The sequence below is a fragment of the Brachyhypopomus gauderio genome, chromosome 9 (assembly GCF_052324685.1).
Source record: "Brachyhypopomus gauderio isolate BG-103 chromosome 9, BGAUD_0.2, whole genome shotgun sequence".
Lineage (NCBI taxonomy): Eukaryota > Metazoa > Chordata > Actinopteri > Gymnotiformes > Hypopomidae > Brachyhypopomus > Brachyhypopomus gauderio.
Genome location: NC_135219.1, coordinates 16,991,865 through 17,009,751, shown reverse-complemented (window position 1 = coordinate 17,009,751; position 17,887 = coordinate 16,991,865). Strand labels below are relative to the sequence as shown.

The 17,887-nt window shown below is 48.7% G+C and overlaps 1 protein-coding gene across 9 annotated transcripts in view; it reads left to right on the top strand.

The window, feature by feature from the left end:
- Window positions 1-17,887, top strand: part of gphnb (gephyrin b) — a 119,727-nt gene that overhangs the window by 40,302 nt on the left and 61,538 nt on the right. For all 9 annotated transcript variants that reach the window (XM_077017690.1, XM_077017689.1, XM_077017688.1 and 6 more), the window contains exon 2: window positions 12,249-12,327. In XM_077017690.1, the coding sequence (XP_076873805.1) occupies window positions 12,249-12,327 (79 nt within the window). The remainder of the gene's footprint in view (window positions 1-12,248; window positions 12,328-17,887) is intronic.

The following is a 17,887-nucleotide window of genomic DNA, read 5'->3' as shown; positions in this document are numbered from 1 at the left end:
AATCTCCGAAGAGCCATCAGAAATGAGTCAGTATCAATAGAGGTCAGGATGTCTAGATGCACAGCTCTAGTAGTCAGGCATTTAAAGACAATCCCCCATCTCTTCTCAGCCCGCCGCCCCACTTTGACCCCTAGTGGCCCGAAACAGTCCATTCCAGTGGAATAGAAGGCGGGCTTGAACAGACGAAGGCGGGCTGCAGGGAGGTCAGCCATCTTAGGCACAGCAGGTATCGACTTCCACCGACGACAATCAGCACAGCTGCTCTGGAGACGGCGGATCGCCTCGCGTCCTCGCAGGATCCAGTAAGAGCGGCGGATCTCAGCGAGCACTCGTTCTGGACCTGGGTGTCGCAGACGTCGGTCAAAATCCTGGATCAGCAGCTTGGTTGTTGGATGTGCTGGCTCTAGGATGATTGGATGTAGGGTATTAAACTCTAGATGCTCCGATCTGCGAAGTCTCCCCCCCACGCGGATAAGCTCTACGCTTCCATCAAACTCGGGAGATAAAGCTATCAGTCGGCTGCTTTTGGGAATAGGTTTACCATCTCTCAGACGGTGGAATTCCTCTGGGAAGCTGCTCAGCTGGGCTCTGCTCAGGATAACTTGCTCCGCGTCGCGGTAATGTTCGGCCGTAGGTTGACTGCTCTTATCGCCCGATCCACATAACTCTCGTGCAGTGCTCTCTAGGAGCTCCCCCCAGGTATGGAACTCGCTGTGGTCTGCATCTGAAGAGTTCAACACGGCAGAGGCAGTGCCGCAGGTTGTAGATCGACGGACCTCCGTGAGGTCATCTCCCAGCGCGGTAGTATGCTGCTCTGGCCATTGATCTGGACTCTGTAGAAGGAAGGATGGCCCTTGACTCCACCTATTGGCCTCTGCAAGCTGCTGCAGCGTCCTTCCCCTTGTGATGTCGTCGGCGGGATTCCTGGCTGAATCTACATACCGCCAGGCATGAGGATCTGTCAGGTCTTGGATCTCGGCAACTCGAGTGCCCACAAAGACCTTGAAACGGCAAGATTCAGACTTGAGCCATGTCAATACTGTGGTGGAATCTGACCACAGGACTGTTCTGTCTATGTTCAGGGTAAGCTCCCTTTGCACAATCTGAGAGAGTTGTGCACCTGTAAGTGCGGCACAAAGTTCTAGTCTGGGTATAGAAAGCAGTCGTTTGGGTGCAACTCTTGACCGGCCCAACAAGAATGACAGATAGGTCTGGCCTTGACCGTCAACAGTCCGTAGGTAGGCTACTGAGCCATAGGCTTGTTCTGAAGCGTCACAGAACACATGCACTTCTCGCTGGACATCAGATAGATCTGCATCCTTAGGTAAGTACGGCCGTGGCAAGACAACCAGAGGTAAAAACTGCAACTCTTCCTCCCAGTCCCTCCACTGCTGAAGGAGGTCAGGGGGTAAATTCGGGTCATCCCAGCCTCTGTGCTTGTCCCACAGGTGCCGGACTAACATCTTGGCTCGGGTGGTGTAGGGTAAGATGAACCCCAAAGGATCGTACTGACTGGCGAGCACCTTGTAGATATTACGCATAGTCGGGACGCCATAATGAACCGGACGGTGCTTGTAACCAAGGAGATCTTCCTGAAAGTTCCAACTAAGACCCAGGGTGGACTCGGGACTGTCAACCTTCTCGAGACTAAGCCAGAGTTCAGCACTGTTTGATCGGGCCTCTTCAGGCAGGTGACTAATAGCCCCGGGCTCATTGCTGGCCCACTGGCGCAAGTCAAATCCAGCTGACAACAGTAACGGTCTCAACTGATCAATGAGATGTCTAGCCTCAGTCACGGTCGGGAAGCTCTGCAGACAATTATCGACATAGAAGCATCTCTTGACTGAGGATCTTACCTCGTCCCCGGGCAGGCTGTTATCTGTAACATGTCGCTGCAGGGCAAATGTGGTGCAGCAAGGGCTGCACGTTGTGCCAAAGGGCAGTACTTGCCACTCATATACTGCTACAGGCTCATTCTGGGCTAAGTCACGCCATATGAAGCGTAGCAAGGCGCGATCCTCAGGGAGTAGGCGGACTTGGTGAAACATACCTTTGATATCACCTGAGATGGCTGTGGCATGCTCGCGGAACCTCAGAAGGACCCCTAGCAAAGATGCTCCTAATGTTGGTCCAGGAAGTAAGTGTTCATTCAGGCTTTGCCCTTGGTACTGATAAGAACAGTTGAACACTAATCGGTTCTTGCCGTTATGACTGACCATGTGATGGGGAACATACCAGGCTTCCCCTTCCTCAGACAGCTGTTGAGTCTCGAGCTTCTTCACTGATCCTGCTTGAATCAGTTTTCCCATCTCTGCCTTGTAGGCACTGGCCCACTCAGGATCTCTAGACAATCTCCGTTCAACCCTCCTCAGGCATGGCATGACGGCGTCTTTAGTGGCCTGAAGGCAGGGCATGTTTGTATGACGGAGCAGCGGTGTGGCATAACGGAGGACACCATCCACATCCACACGTGAGGTTCGCATCTCAAGGAGGCTTACAGCCTCATGATCCTGTCTGGAGCGGGTGACCAGCTTATCACTTCTGAATGGCACCGTATCAACTTGCCATAATTTCTCCACATAGCCCATCAGCTCATTCACCTGAGTTGGTACCGATGTCACCAAGCACTGGTGTGGGCAAGCCGTCTGGTGTACCATACTAGCAGGCCCCTGTAACACCCAGCCCAACCTCGTACGAACTGCGGCAGGGCCTCCCGGAGGCCCCAACCGGACCGGCTCCATGGGAGTAATGAGATGTGGGTGGTCACTCCCGATGAGTAGAAGGGGTCTGACAGTCTTGAAGGGCTGTATTGGCAGACCAACCAAATGCTTGTATTTTCGCTGAAGTTGCTCCATGGGGTAGGTATGATCTGCTAGGTCGATGCGAGCTGCAGTGAATGCTCCTGTGATGCGATACTTCCGTTTCGGGTTGGCAGGAGAGGAGATCGAGAAAGACACTGATGCACCATGGAGAGTTTGCACATCCTGTCGTATGGTACGCAGTGATAGATCTTCTGGGGCGCCTTGCAGACTAAGCCTGTCTGTCGCAGCAGGCAGCAGCATTGTTCTCTCCGAGCCATCATCTAAGACAGCGAAAGTATCAAGTGTCTGGTTGCCGTGATGAATGAGAATGCGGACAACCTTTAGCAGGACTCTACTGCCTGCTGTGGGTCTATCGAGGTAGAGTACCTCAGTGGTTGAACTCTCGCTAGGTTTCTCCATTGCGGCAAGCTTGGCTGGTCCCTTCAATGACCTGGCGTTGACCTCATGAAGCACCTGTAGGTGTTTTCCCTGACACAGACCGCAAGCCTTCTTTAGGTTACACTGCGCTGCCTGATGCCGTCGTGCACATCTCCAGCATCTCCGGCTGGTCCTTATCCAGTCCGCTACTTGCGTTTTGGTAAGCTTAGATATCGCTGTACACTGACTGAGGTAATGCTCTGAACTGTCACAGAAGGGGCAATAGGGCTGGCTCTTCCCTTGCGAGAAAGCCTGCTTGGGTGGAGTGCTCTCCTTCTTCGTTGCTTCGCCAGCGCCATGCAGAACTGTGGCTGATCTCCTTCCCTGACGCGGCTCTAATCTAGGCCTCTGTCCTTCCCTGGTCCCCTTTGCAGGTAGCTGGCCATCAAAATCTTGGCACCAGGCCTCATAATTCAGCCATGCTGCAAGGTCAAGCAGGGTGTAGCTGGTCCCAGAGTGGTAGAACATGCGGCGGCGAAACTCTGCCCTCTGCTCGGTTGGTAGCTTACTAAGCAGTCGGGCCACATGTGAGCCACACTGTAACTCCACTTCTCCTTCTGGGCCTAGTGTTCGGAGCATGCCCACCAGTGACTGGATCTGAAGCGCAAACTTCTCAAAGGCAGCGGTGTCCCCACGTCTCACGTCTGGGGAGTCCATTACTGTAGCGATTCGCTTCAGTGCTACCTGATGGGGCTGGCCGAACTTGTCACTCAACGCTGCCATAGTGTCTGTGTAGGGCGTTGGGGAGTGCAAGTAGGCGTCTGCAATAAGCGTAGCCTCCTCCAGTTTCAGGTGATCTACCAGTACCTGATATTTGAATAGCTCAGTCCCATCAGCGGGCAAGAGGTTCTCCAATGCGATCTTCAGTCGAGCAAACTCACTAGGGTGTCGGTTTGTGAAGTTGGGTATGGTGGGACGAGGCCCTCTGTAAGATGTCTCCGCCACGGAGGAGCTGTGATGGAGGGACTGCGTGTGAAGAGGTGGCCGCGATCGGGCGGGAGCTGCAGGCTGTGGAACTGTCGACTGTCGTTCAAGACGTTGCGACCTCATCGGTAGAGTCCAGGAACTAGGAGGGGGTGCTGTGGTCCTGGTGCTTACTACCTGAGGCGAGTGAGTAGTTCCACGTGAATGGCGTCCTCCATCAGCGTTTGCGTTGCGAACTGGAGCTTGAGGAGATGTCTTCGCCTTAAGATGTATACTCTTGTCAGTTGCCTGAGCCTCCATCTTGAGGGCCTGAAGCTCTCTAATCATCTGGTCGAGGCGGTCCGTTAGCGGTTGGTCGCTAGATGGTTGCACTTCTTCTGAATTGTCTGGCCAGGAAGGCGGCGCAGGCCAGTCATCCTCCTCGATATCTGGTTCGCTCTTGCAGGATGGCCACATCTGTGCTGGGGTTGGGTCCTGTCTACTAACACAGGCGTCTTGTTTCAGTTGTGTGCTATGAAGAGGACTTTGGTCAGACTGGAAGTGACGAGCTGTATCTACAAGCTCCTTCATATCTGCTCTGATGGAGCGAAGTTCAGCTAGGTCAGATGAAATGCGCTGCTGTGATTGTCGGAGTAAGAGCCGTTCATGCTGAATCTCCTCCAGCTCTACTCTGATATCCTCTTCAGGCTGCCGAGAGAGAGAGTATGGATGTGGAGTAGAGTAATCTCGTGTCGCTCCCCTGTATACTTGATCTGAGCGTAGCTGAGATGCCCTCTGGTCTTCTGCTTCAAGCGTCAGACTGGTGCCAGGATAGCATGCATCTGCCTCTGTCCAATCCTCATCATATCCCACGGGCTGGTGGCGTGGTGAACCGTGAGTGTAGTTGAGGGTGGTCATCTTGGCCCTTCCCTCCTGATACGGATTCCGCCCGTCATCGTGTCCATGTCTGTGAGGATGATAACCGGCTAATGCTACCTCATAATCTTCATAGCGAGTTGGGAGCCGTAGACGCCGCTTGGGACGTACATCCTCTGCCTCGTGTTGTTGTACTGCATCCATCTTCAGGGGGTAAACACAGCTCTATCCGGCTCGAAGGACCATTAAATGTAGTGAAGACTAAACTTGAGAGTTAGAGCTGGTCACTGGTCTACCCTCTTTTGCTATATTCAACCCCGGTGTGTCGGCCAGAACACCACTTGAGGCCAAAATGCATTCAACTCTTTATTCTTCAGTTCAAGGCAGGGATATGAATGTGAGGTGTGTGTTACAGGATGGCTGTGTATAGTGCAAATGTGTAGTTGTGTGTGTGGTTCTGAAAATACAAATACAGATATGAGATGTATAATCTCCATTTACAGATAACAAGCACAAATAGAATAAACAGTACAACTGGTGCCTTTGCACCCTCTGGTGGCGAATATATGCAATTGTCTTAATGACTTAATAACGCTGTACAACGAAATATGTAACTACTCATAACAGCGAAATAGTATGCTATGTAAATAGTTATAAGGTAACAAATATACAAACGTAAGGGTCGGACATAACACACACTGTAAAGAAACAAGTCATCGTAACTGAACTAACTTAATAATCACGTGCTAACCGCTAACAAGTTAGCTAAACCCGTGCGGTGAACTCAAAGCGCCGTGATCACACGAACGCAAACGTGATCATACGAACGCAAACGTGATCATATTACATTACAACTACTACTACATTACATCCTCCGCCATCCAGAACAACAATAAACTTACATTAAGTCATGTACGCACGAACGATGCACTATATACAATCAAAATCCCTCGACGAACATCGCACAACGGGCTCCCCACAAAGACCAACTGAAACGAACTCGTCAACTGCCAGAGTGATGACGTCACGTCCAGCCAGTTAAATGGTTACGCTCCTGTAGGGCCTTTTGTACACGTGTATATGACACACATGTATATGACACATGTATCTGACACACATGTATATGACACACATGTATATGACACACATGTATCTGACACACATGTATCTGACACACATGTATATGACACGTATCTGACACGTATCTGACACACGTGTATATGACACACATGTATATGACACACATGTATATGACACACATGTATCTGACACACATGTATCTGACACACATGTTTATGACACACATGTATCTGACACACATGTATATGACACACATGTATCTGACACACATGTATCTGACACACATGTATCTGACACACATGTATCTGACACACATGTATATGACACACATGTATATGACACATGTATCTGACACACATGTATCTGACACACATGTATCTGACACACATGTATATGACACACATGTATCTGACACACATGTATATGACACGTATCTGACACACGTGTATATGACACATGTATCTGACACACATGTATATGACACACATGTATATGACACACATGTATCTGACACACATGTATATGACACGTATCTGACACGTATCTGACACACGTGTATATGACACACATGTATATGACACACATGTATATGACACACATGTATCTGACACACATGTATATGACACGTATCTGACACGTATCTGACACACGTGTATATGACACACATGTATATGACACATATGTATATGACACACATGTATATGACACATATGTATATGACACACATGTATATGACACATATGGCTTCACTCACCTGCGTGCAGCGTTCATGACTCAGGCCTTGATCAGATGGACAGCCAGCATCCCGCCATCCACTCACAGTCCACACCTGTCCTTTCGTCCACTCACAGTCCACATCTGTCCCCTGGTCCACTCACAGTCCACATCTATCCCCTGGTCCACTCACAGTCCACATCTGTCCCCTCGTCCACTCACAGTCCTGACCTGTCCCCTCGTCCACTCACAGTCCACGCCTGTCCCTGTGTCCTCTGCTCTGCCACTTCTCTTCCATCCACCAATCAATCGATCCCTACCCGCATCCATGTGTGTTTCCATTGGCCAGGTGCGCACGTTCTCTGCTCACAGATTGGTCGGGTGCTCGAGATCCCTTCCTGTGTTAGCGCTCCACAGCCAGCGAGCATTTAGCACATGAGTGATTATCGCACGGTGAGTCGGCCCGCATGCGAAACCAGCATGAGCCTGGAACGAGTAACAAAGCACGGCCTTATTAAAGGTTTGCATAGAACATTGTGATGACTTTGGTGGGGTAGGTAGTTATTTCCAGTGCCCGGTTCACCGTGGGAGGACATGACTAACACCATACCAGCACGGCACGGCACCTCTGAATTGGACGTGAAATGGAATTTTACAATTGAAATTTCCTCTGCATTCATAGTCAGGCAGGCGTGAGGAGAGTCCAGGTAGTTTTCTGATTGTACATCATGTAACTACTAACACACACAAACACACTCACACACACACACACACACACACACACACACAAACACACTCACATGCACGCCCACACACAAGAACAGCAGACTGCAAAATTGCCACGAAGGTTCAACTAAAATGAAAAGAAGAGAAAATCATGAATTAGTTTTTTCTGCTTCTTAATCATAGCGTTTATGCCTGTAACCTCTCATATAGTGAATTGATACCTGTCTGGTTTTCTACCAGCCTGCCCCAGCATGGATCCTTCTAACCTGCCCCAACCTGGATCCTTCTAACCTGCTCTAGATCTTGTCTGGATTTTCCCAACCTGATCCAGCCTGGATCAACCTCCCCATTCAAACTCATCACCTGCAGAATACATACGACACCACAGCTGTAACCGATGTTACGAGACTTCCTGAAAGAAAATTGAAAGTGTGTTCAGCTGAACGGAGAACACGCCATTAGCCTTCAGACGCCCGGCTGAGCTTCCCGCTCTGTTTGATCAGGCTCCGCCTCCACCACGCGTGTCACATTTCACAGCACCACGCGTACGGATTTGACGCCATCCCAGACTGCGAGACTGTGGGCGTGGGTGTGTGTGTGAGCGTAAATGTTTGTGTGAGCGTCTGTGTGTGTGTGTGTGCGTGTCTGGGTTGCGTATGTGTTCATGTATGTGCGAGTGTGTGCGATAGAGTGGTTTGTGGTCGTGTATGTCGTATGGCGTAGCTCTGACTCATGCAGAATGAAGATGAATTCAGATTTCAGAATGAATGAAGGGAATATGCATTGGATATGATGGTGGTGATGGTGGTGATGATGATGATGATGGTGATGTGATGGTGATGATGGTGATGATGAGGATAGCGATGGTAATGATGGCGAAAATGATTTTTCATACTCAGAAGAGCTGTTCTTCAGGGGATGTTCTTCAGAGGTGTTCTTCTGGAGGTTCTTTGTCATGAGGGTTGAGGAGCATGGTGGTCTCAGATGTGTGGCTACACACCTAGCAGCTGTCACCTCAGTGCCAGATGTTCCAGATGGGTGTCCTGTAGAATGAAACTCCAACTCACAGCACGATTGTCTGACGTCTGATGTGTTTTAATGCGCTGCAAAATACATCACTTCCACAAAGGTCTTCAAAAAGTATGTGTATGTTGTAGTATTAACATTATTCTTGACCGATCCTAGAACAGCTTAGAGGAGCCCAGCCAATGACCATCGTCACTCCTGCACCAAACGTCACTGTTGGCGATGGGCGTTCAGAGAGCTTGTGTTCTCCAGGATTCACCCAGCCCACACATGTCTGTTTGTGCCACAGCATTAGCGCTCAAGGAAGATCGGGGTGCTTCCAACAGCACAAACTCAGAGTGATGCTGGCGTCCTGTGACAATGAAAGTGTTGAAGTCACTGAGATCTTCAGTTGCTCCACCAGGATGTCTTTGGAGATCGCATTGCCGGACATGAAGATGGATATGGGGATGGAGATGAAGACCATGATGGAGACTGCATGGCTATGAGCTTGATTATAATCACCTGTTGTACTGGGTATGGCTGAAACACCTGAAATAACCCTTAGGAGGGGTGTTCACATACTTTTGACCATACAGTTTATTTGTATTTTCCTTCTCTTTATATTAGTATGTATAAGTGGCCCAAATTTAATTATAAGTCTAGTACAGAACCAAGCAGTCAGGTGGCCCGGCCCATAGAACCTTCCCAGCGCCATGGTCTTGCTCTGCGTCAGTGCAGCGGTATAAAGCTACTTGATGGTGTTCTAACACACATGCCCAACCTAGAGGAGACCACCTGCTGGGGGGTGACCTTCAGGAAAAACGCCCCCTTTATTCCACAGACGTGGCCCACTTGGCCAAGCTTGAGCAGATGTGTTTCTTCACATGCCTCATTTAGGAGGCGTGCGCGCACACCCACACACACAGCACACCCCATTCAGACCCAATGATTCATTATGCGGGTCGTTATGAGTCTCTTGGATCTTTCAGCTCATGCAGTTAAAACACACACGTCTCCTCAGTTAACCAACAAGGCCTTGGTGGCCCTAGTTAGGTGTGTTGGAGCAGGAGAAGCACCTGACACCTGACACCTGACACCTGACACCTGACTCCTGACTCCTGACACGTGACTCCTGACTCTTGACACCTGACACCTGACACCTGACACCTGACTCCTGACACCTGACTCCTGACACGTGACTCCTGACTCTTGACACCTGACACCTGACTCCTGACTCCTGACACGTGACTCCTGACTCTTGACACCTGACACCTGACTCCTGACACGTGACTCCTGACTCTTGACACCTGACTCCTGACTCCTGACACCTGACTCCTGACTCCTGACACGTGACTCCTGACTCTTGACACCTGACTCCTGACTCCTGACACGTGACTCCTGACTCTTGACACCTGACACCTGACACGTGACACGTGACACGTGACTCCTGACACCTGACTCCTGACTCCTGACACGTGAGTCCTGACACGTGACTCCTGACTCCTGACACCTGACAGCAAGATTCTCAACATCTCTAATTTACATTTAGAATGCCATGGGGTCAGTTCGTGTGTGTGTGTGTGTGTGTGTGTGTGTGTGTGTGTGTGTGTGTGTGTGTGTGTGTGTGTGTGTGTGTGTGTGTGTGTTTGTGTGTGTGTGTGTGTGTGTGGTGCCTATGTCTGAGTTGCTCTGTCCCTCTGGACTCGTCTGGGTCACGGCTGAGGTTGGTGCCCTCCATCTTGTCTGCAGTGCTGGACAGATGGGGCATCAGCAGGGAGGCACTTAGCAAAACCCTCCTGCCCGCCGTGTCTTGGCCGGGGCCGGAGCACCTCGGCCACGCCGCCTGGCGAGCTCTTCAGATGCTCCAGCCTGCAGAGTTCACGCCTCTTTAGTCAAAGGCTTTCGCGCCGGCTCCTGCGACACTCGCCACTGTTAGCACATCACACTTGACTACGCGAGAGGTTTGCATTTGTAGATGGCATCTGCGATTCCGATTGGGCGACGTAGGAAACGTTTAGCTTTAAGGTGTCCACGGGGACTTTTGGGTTAGGGTAAGTTTATCCAGCTGCCATGATTACAACCGAATTAATGAGATTACCAAAGGTAGGCAGATGGCTTCTAGGTGTCCGTGGATCCTCATATGGAGGGCTATGTCATCTTCTCCATGATTTTATTGTAGTCTTGAGTTCTTAATACTATGGACATATTCATTGGTGCTCCAGGAGATTGATGGAACATTACTGGGAATATTCTGACTATTTAAAATACTCCCCACCCCAGGCCCCTCCCCACAGTGCAGGTCTGGCATGCCCCTCCCCCAGGCCAGTGGTGTGCAAGCGATCTCATAGGTGCTCCGTGATGCCAGTCGTCTCCTCACTTCCTCTCTCGTTCTCTGATCTTCAGTAACATGCAGCTTTCCTGCAGAAGGATGAAATTAATATTCCTTTGAAGAATGCTGCAGCTACACACACACACACACACACACACACACTACTGCAGCATATATATATATATATATATATATATATATATATATATATATATATATATATATATATATATATATATATAACACCACTTAAACACTGTCTCATCTGCATTCTCATACTAGTCTGCTAGTAGATCGGCGCTTCCCTAATCCAATATGTCATTTGCTTTATGTAGATTTCTCCATGATTTCTCCACTATAGCAGTGAGCCAACATCACATACACATTCATGACTGTATTCACCCCTAGCCTGCTGTGCACTATCCCTTAGAAACTACAGGAAGTTTAGTGTGGTGAGATCTTTGGATTGGAATCACCGTTTGTGTCGGTCTTCCTAGGTGGTTCTACTCTGTAGAGACGTAGACTCTGTACTTTTGGATGTTTTTAACACACTGTTTTGACCCCTAAGAACTGGTCAGCCTCTTAAGTCCCTCTGCACATTGCTGTCATCACCACATCCATCTACGCCGGTGAAATCCTGTTCAGATATTAAAGGTGCCAACCATCACACTGATGTTCAGACATTAAAGGTACCAGCCATCACCCTGATGTTCAGTCATTAAAGGTGCCAGCCATCACCCTGATGTTCAGTCATTAAAGGTGCCAGCCATCACCCTGATGTTCAGTCATTAAAGGTGCCAGCCATCACCCTGATGTTCAGTCATTAAAGGTGCCAGCCATCACCCTGATGTTCAGTTATTAAAGGTGCCAGCCATCACCCTGATGTTCAGTCATTAAAGGTGCCAGCCACCACCCTGATGTTCAGACATTAAAGGTGCCTAATAATCTTGTCTGTTTTTACATTTACTACCTACTCTGTAAAGCACTATGACCCAGCCGAGGCTGTTCTGTAAAGGGCTATACAAGTAAAGTTGAGTTGAGTTGAAGTTGAGTGCCACCACCACCCTGATGTTCAGTTATTAAAGGTGCCAACCACCACCCTGATGTTCAGTCATTAAAGGTGCCACCACCCTGATGTTTCCCTCCACCCCAAACACCTTCAGCATGTCCCACTGTTCCAAAGGTCCTACTGTCGATTTTTTTCAACAAGGTTTCATCTTCTTCAACAGACTGTGATATTAGTTTGTTTTGCATTTAATATATTGTTCCGATTAGCTTTTTTGTGTGTTAGGGTGGGGAGTGTCTCGCTGTTTTTCCTGTTTTATACGCCAATGGCAGGAGTCAATTAATAGGTTCTCTCTTTCTCCCTGTAGTGAGTGACAGCTGCTTTCATAACCTCGCCGAAGACCGCAGTGGCGTCAACCTCAAAGAACTTGTGCACGACCCTTCTCTGTAAGTTAACACACACACGCGCGTGCACACTCGTGATGCACATGCGTGTACATTCAGGCTAAAATGACACACAGGCTAGGCTAAACTTACACGCACTGCTAGGACTGCCTTTGATGTCAGCCACGTTTGTTACTCCTATAGCCTCCTATTACTGCACCACAGCTTTATGTCCTTACTAGGCCACCGTGCTGTGTCCAACGCTCCAGTCAGAGAGGGGAGCTCACCAGCGTCATCGCACAGATGTGTGTGACAAAGGAACCACGGGCTTGCAGGGCTGTGCCACTTGTCCTGTGCCTTGTTAACTGCTGGTATCTGCTCTAGGGTAACTTTGGGTCCAGGGGGCACCCGTGTCATGGGCTCGTCATGTTCTCCACTGCAGATCTGATGGATACATATATCAGCGTGCTTTGCAGTTTGAACTCACGCAATCACTCAAACACATACACACACACACACACATCTGTCGACTTTATTGCCACGGTTACCCTGTACATAGGGAGTCTAATGTCAGTTCCTCTTATTAGGCCAAAGATCTGTGTGTGTGTGTGTGTGTGTGTGTGTGTGTGTGTGTGTGTGTACAAGGGCACATGCACACACATGCATGCACACACACACACACACACATGCACGCACATGAACGAACATATACGCATGCACAGTGGAACATCTTACACAATCACACAACTGTAAGGGATGCAGGTAGACTAACAGTATACAATCCCAGCCATTATATTAGATACATCTACCTTGTAAGCGAACATTTCACAAAGATTGTTACCTTTAGATGGGCTGTAGTCCAGTACGTGCACCTGTAAAACACTGTAGATAGGAGCATGTGTGGACCTATGTTAACACACATTATGACGTACGTAGATACCTTATACCAACAATCTAGCCTCTAAGCATAAACCCAAAAGCTCACAGCAACATCCTGCAGGGACTGGAGTTTGGGATCATGTGGACTGGAGTGTGGGATCATGTGGACTGGAGTGTGGGATCATGTGGACTGGAGTGTGGGATCATGTGGACTGGAGTGTGGGATCGTGTGGACTGGAGTGTGGGATCGTGTGGACTGGAGTTTAGGATCATGTGGACTGGAGTGTGGGATCATGTGGACTGGAGTGTGGGATCATGTGGACTGGAGTTTGGGATCGTGTGGACTGGAGTGTGGGATCATGTGGACTGGAGTTTGGGATCATGTGGACTGGAGTTTGGGATTGTGTGGACTGGAGTGTGGGATCATGTGGACTGGAGTGTGGGATCATGTGGACTGGAGTGTGGGATCGTGTGGACTGGAGTTTGGGATCGTGTGGACTGGAGTGTGGAATCGTGTGGACTGGAGTGTGGGATCATGTGGACTGGAGTTTGGGATCGTGTGGACTGGAGTGTGGAATCGTGTGGACTGGAGTGTGGGATCATGTGGACTGGAGTTTGGGATCATGTGGACTGGAGTTTGGGATCATGTGGACTGGAGTGTGGGATCATGTGGACTGGAGTTTGGGATCGTGTGGACTGGAGTTTGGGATCGTGTGGACTGGAGTTTGGGATCGTGTGGACTGGAGTGTGGGATCATGTGGACTGGAGTTTGGGATCATGTGGACTGGAGTTTGGGATCATGTGGACTGGAGTGTGGGATCATGTGGACTGGAGTTTGGGATCGTGTGGACTGGAGTTTGGGATCGTGTGGACTGGAGTGTGGGATCGTGTGGACTGGAGTTTAGGATCATGTGGACTGGAGTGTGGGATCATGTGGACTGGAGTTTGGGATCGTGTGGACTGGAGTGTGGGATCCTGTGGATTGCATTTACTTTTATATTTATAGCCTTTAGCAGATGCTCTTATCCAGAGCAACTTACAAAAGTGCTTAGGTGTCTGCTCAGAGAAGGATCCCTAGCTGCTGCATATAGGTTAGAGTGCATAAATACACTTCACAGTACTCTTTACAGATGGGTCTTCAGAACTCTGTGCTACAATATCTGTGGCCAACAGGATATGGGTATGGTGGGCAGTGTCATGAATCCTACGTAATATTGTAATATTTGCGTTTAAATATGTTGATTTCTGCCAAAAATATAGCTTTTTATAGATCCATTAAGCCAAAATGCACACCTAAATATTTACAGTTTTAAAATCACAGTAATATGTAGAGTGCTCAGCTGATGCACAAGTGTAATTTTGATTTTCTGTGCAGGACGGAGTGGATAACAGTAACTGTAGAATGAATTTTCATAATAGGAGTATTGCTGAAATTATGGTTTTTATTATTTTTATTATTATTATTATTATTATTATTGTTATTATTATTATTATTATGCCATGCCAATACTGAATTGTTTTGATAGAGAGACAGAGAGATGTTGTGAGACAGAAAGATGTTGTGAGACAGAGAGAGTGAGAGACATAGAGATGTTGTGAGAGAGAGAGATGTTGTGAGACAGAGAGAGTGAGAGACAGAGAGATGTTGTGAGAGAGAGAGATGTTGTGAGACAGAGAGAGTGAGAGCCAGAGAGATGTTGTGAGACAGAGAGATGTTGTGAGACAGAGAGAGTGAGAGACAGAGAGATGTTGTGAGACAGAGAGAGTGAGAGACAGAGAGATGTTGTGAGACAGAGAGAGGGAGAGCCAGAGAGATGTTGTGAGACAGAGAGATGTTGTGAGACAGAGAGAGTGAGAGACAGAGAGATGTTGTGAGACAGAGAGAGTGAGAGACAGAGAGATGTTGTGAGACAGAGAGAGGGAGAGACAGAGAGAGTGAGAGCCAGAGAGATGTTGTGTGCCTGGAATGAGGGATCCCCCATACTCCTGTATCTCTCTGCAGTGTGCTGAAATTCTGCACTCAGTACAAAAGCCCTGCATTATTAATAACCTCCCAGCCGCACACAGGCTCTATTATAAACGTTGAGCAAGTGTGTGTGTGTGTGTGTGTGTGTGTGGGGGGGGGGGGGGGGGGGGGGTTAGACCTTCACATCTGGGCCGTAGACATATGCTGAGGTAGGTCAGAGAGGGAGGCGGACATATCATGGGTTCAATCTTTTCCTCTCATTGTCTCACATCTCTGAGTCCCCATTCCTGTCTCAGCTCCATCTCCCTACTCCTCTCTCTGTCTCACGTCCCTACCCATTCCTCTCCCTCTGTCTCACCTCCCTCTCTCCCCACTCCTCTCTGTCTCACCTCCCTCTCTCACCATTCCTGTCTCAGCTTATTCTCCCCACTCCTCTCTGTCTCACCTCCCTGTCTCCCTAATCCTCTCTCTGTCTCACGTCCCTACCCATTCCTCTCCCTCTGTCTCACCTCCCTCTCTCCCCATTCCTGTCTCAGCTTATTCTCCCCACTCCTCTCTGTCTCACCTCCCTGTCTCCCTACTCCTTTCTCTCTGTCTCACCTCCCTGTCTCCCTACTCCTCTCTTTCTTTCTCCCTGTGTCTCAATTCTCATCATGTGCTCTCCTACAGTCTCCTACAGTCTCCTGTTCTCATGGCGGGAGCGACTCTTCTAGGCCAGCGTTGGCAGGGCAGCCCTGACCGCGCACGCTCAAAGCGAGACCCCACCGGCCTGAGTCCGCTCAGCCCTTCGAGATTACATTAGTGGGCCAGGCCAGGGTGCGAGGCCAGGGTGCGAGCCCGGGTGCCAGGCCAGGGTCCTCTCCTGTGCCTGCACTGCCACCTACAGGAAGGGAGATTAACTAAAGGACCTAGACATGGGGCCAATCCCATTTCACCCTTGGCCCTATCACTTCTCCCCACCTCTCAGTTCCATGCATTCACACCTTGGGTGTGTCTTGATTGACAACATGACAGCTGACAACATGGCTGCACTTAGAACCAAAGAAAAACACACGGAAGTATGTTCTCCATGAAATAAAATGGCACAATTACAACAACCGTTGTCTGTTTAATGTCCACTTCGTCATAACAAGAACAAAAACCATTAGTAGTTCCGATGCTATTCCAATGTCTCAGTAATAATGTTATTGCTGATTTCTGCATATCATTTCCTCATTGGGACATTTTCATTTTGCATACCTTCAGTTAAGGCTTACAATAGCCAAAATGAAAGTAGTTCTTAAAGTAGTGCTGAACTCAGTTAGGGCTTACAACGCCCAAAATGAAAGTAGTCCTTAAAGTAGTGCTGAACCTCTCATTTCAGCGCAGACTGGCAGGTTTTCGTCCCAAACACTGCAAGGAGTCCAGTAATGAAGCCGTGTTCTGTTTTATTGGGGATCGACAAACACATGAAAGCGAAGTTGTGAACGACTGCGGACAAACCCAAAAGGACGTCTACGGCCCACGCAAGAGAGATCCTCCCAGCTGAGGCCAGCGTTTCAGACATGTCTAGCAAAAACTCCAGTCTATTTACATGAAGGCCTTCAACAAATACTGATGACGTGGCATGTTCTTGACAGAGGTGGACATAAAAGAACGTGAAAGTCCTCACCAAGATTTTTTCGTGAATTGCCTCCTGGATTGTGTTGATTCCACTAATTTTACCTGGTTTGCACTAATTAGAAAATCCAGCAAACTTGAGTGAAATCCTGGGAAGGAGTTTTACTTTCTGAACCTGGAATGTCCATCTCTGGTTCTTGAAGGGCAGTGTCCCATTTCGTAAGGGAACATTTCAGCTGCTATACTCCTTATAACTCACTTCCAAGTGACAAGGGCTCAGAAACAAACGGTAGGTGTAATGATCAGAAATGGTAATCAAAGACCCTAGCGTAGATTTAGCCTACGTAAACCTAAAGTAAATATAGTTGTCATGTAGCTAGAAAGCTAGTTGCATCTTATTGGTCATTTGGCTAAATAGGTTGCATCCTATTGGTCATTTGGTGAGAGGCATTTGGTTTCATCCTATTGATCAATCCCCAGTTCAGTTCACAGAGATGCTAAACATAGCAGTCAGCGAGGCAACGATTAGCTGTGAGGAGGTGGAGCTTAGTCCCTCGCACTCTGATGACTGACAGTGATGCTAGATGAACCCCCATCCATCCTGGGCAGGAAGGGCGGGGCTTAGTCCCTCCCTCCCAACTGACTGACAGGGACACTGGCCAACCCGGATGTCTGTCTGCTAAGTGGTTTAGAGAAGGTTGGTTTCCCCCAGAGTGCATTCAGCTCAGAAGAGATTAAGCAATGACACGTGTTGACACAGGGTGGTCGGCTTTGTGGGACTGGGCACACTTCGATAAGGGGCCAAAAAGCAGAAAAAACATGTTAGAAAGAAAGAAAGAAAGAAAACAAATATATATGTGTAAAAACCATAGGGAAATGTGTGGGTTTTGTGAAACCTGACCACTATTTAATATGACTAAAATGATTAGCAAATAATAATTATAAATAAAAATAATGTCCTAATGTCCTGGGCATGTCCAGAAAGGTCACAGCTAGTCAAGCTGATGTCAGAAGAACATGTTCAGTGTGGTGATGCCACGACTCCCTGAGCCGTGTGTATTCTCATATCTGCAGGACATATCTGCCCAAATCTCACATCTGTTTGGAAAACACAGTATAACCAGCACTCAAAGAAACCTGTTCTGCTTAAAATGGAAACCAGCCCACGTTCTGGTCACA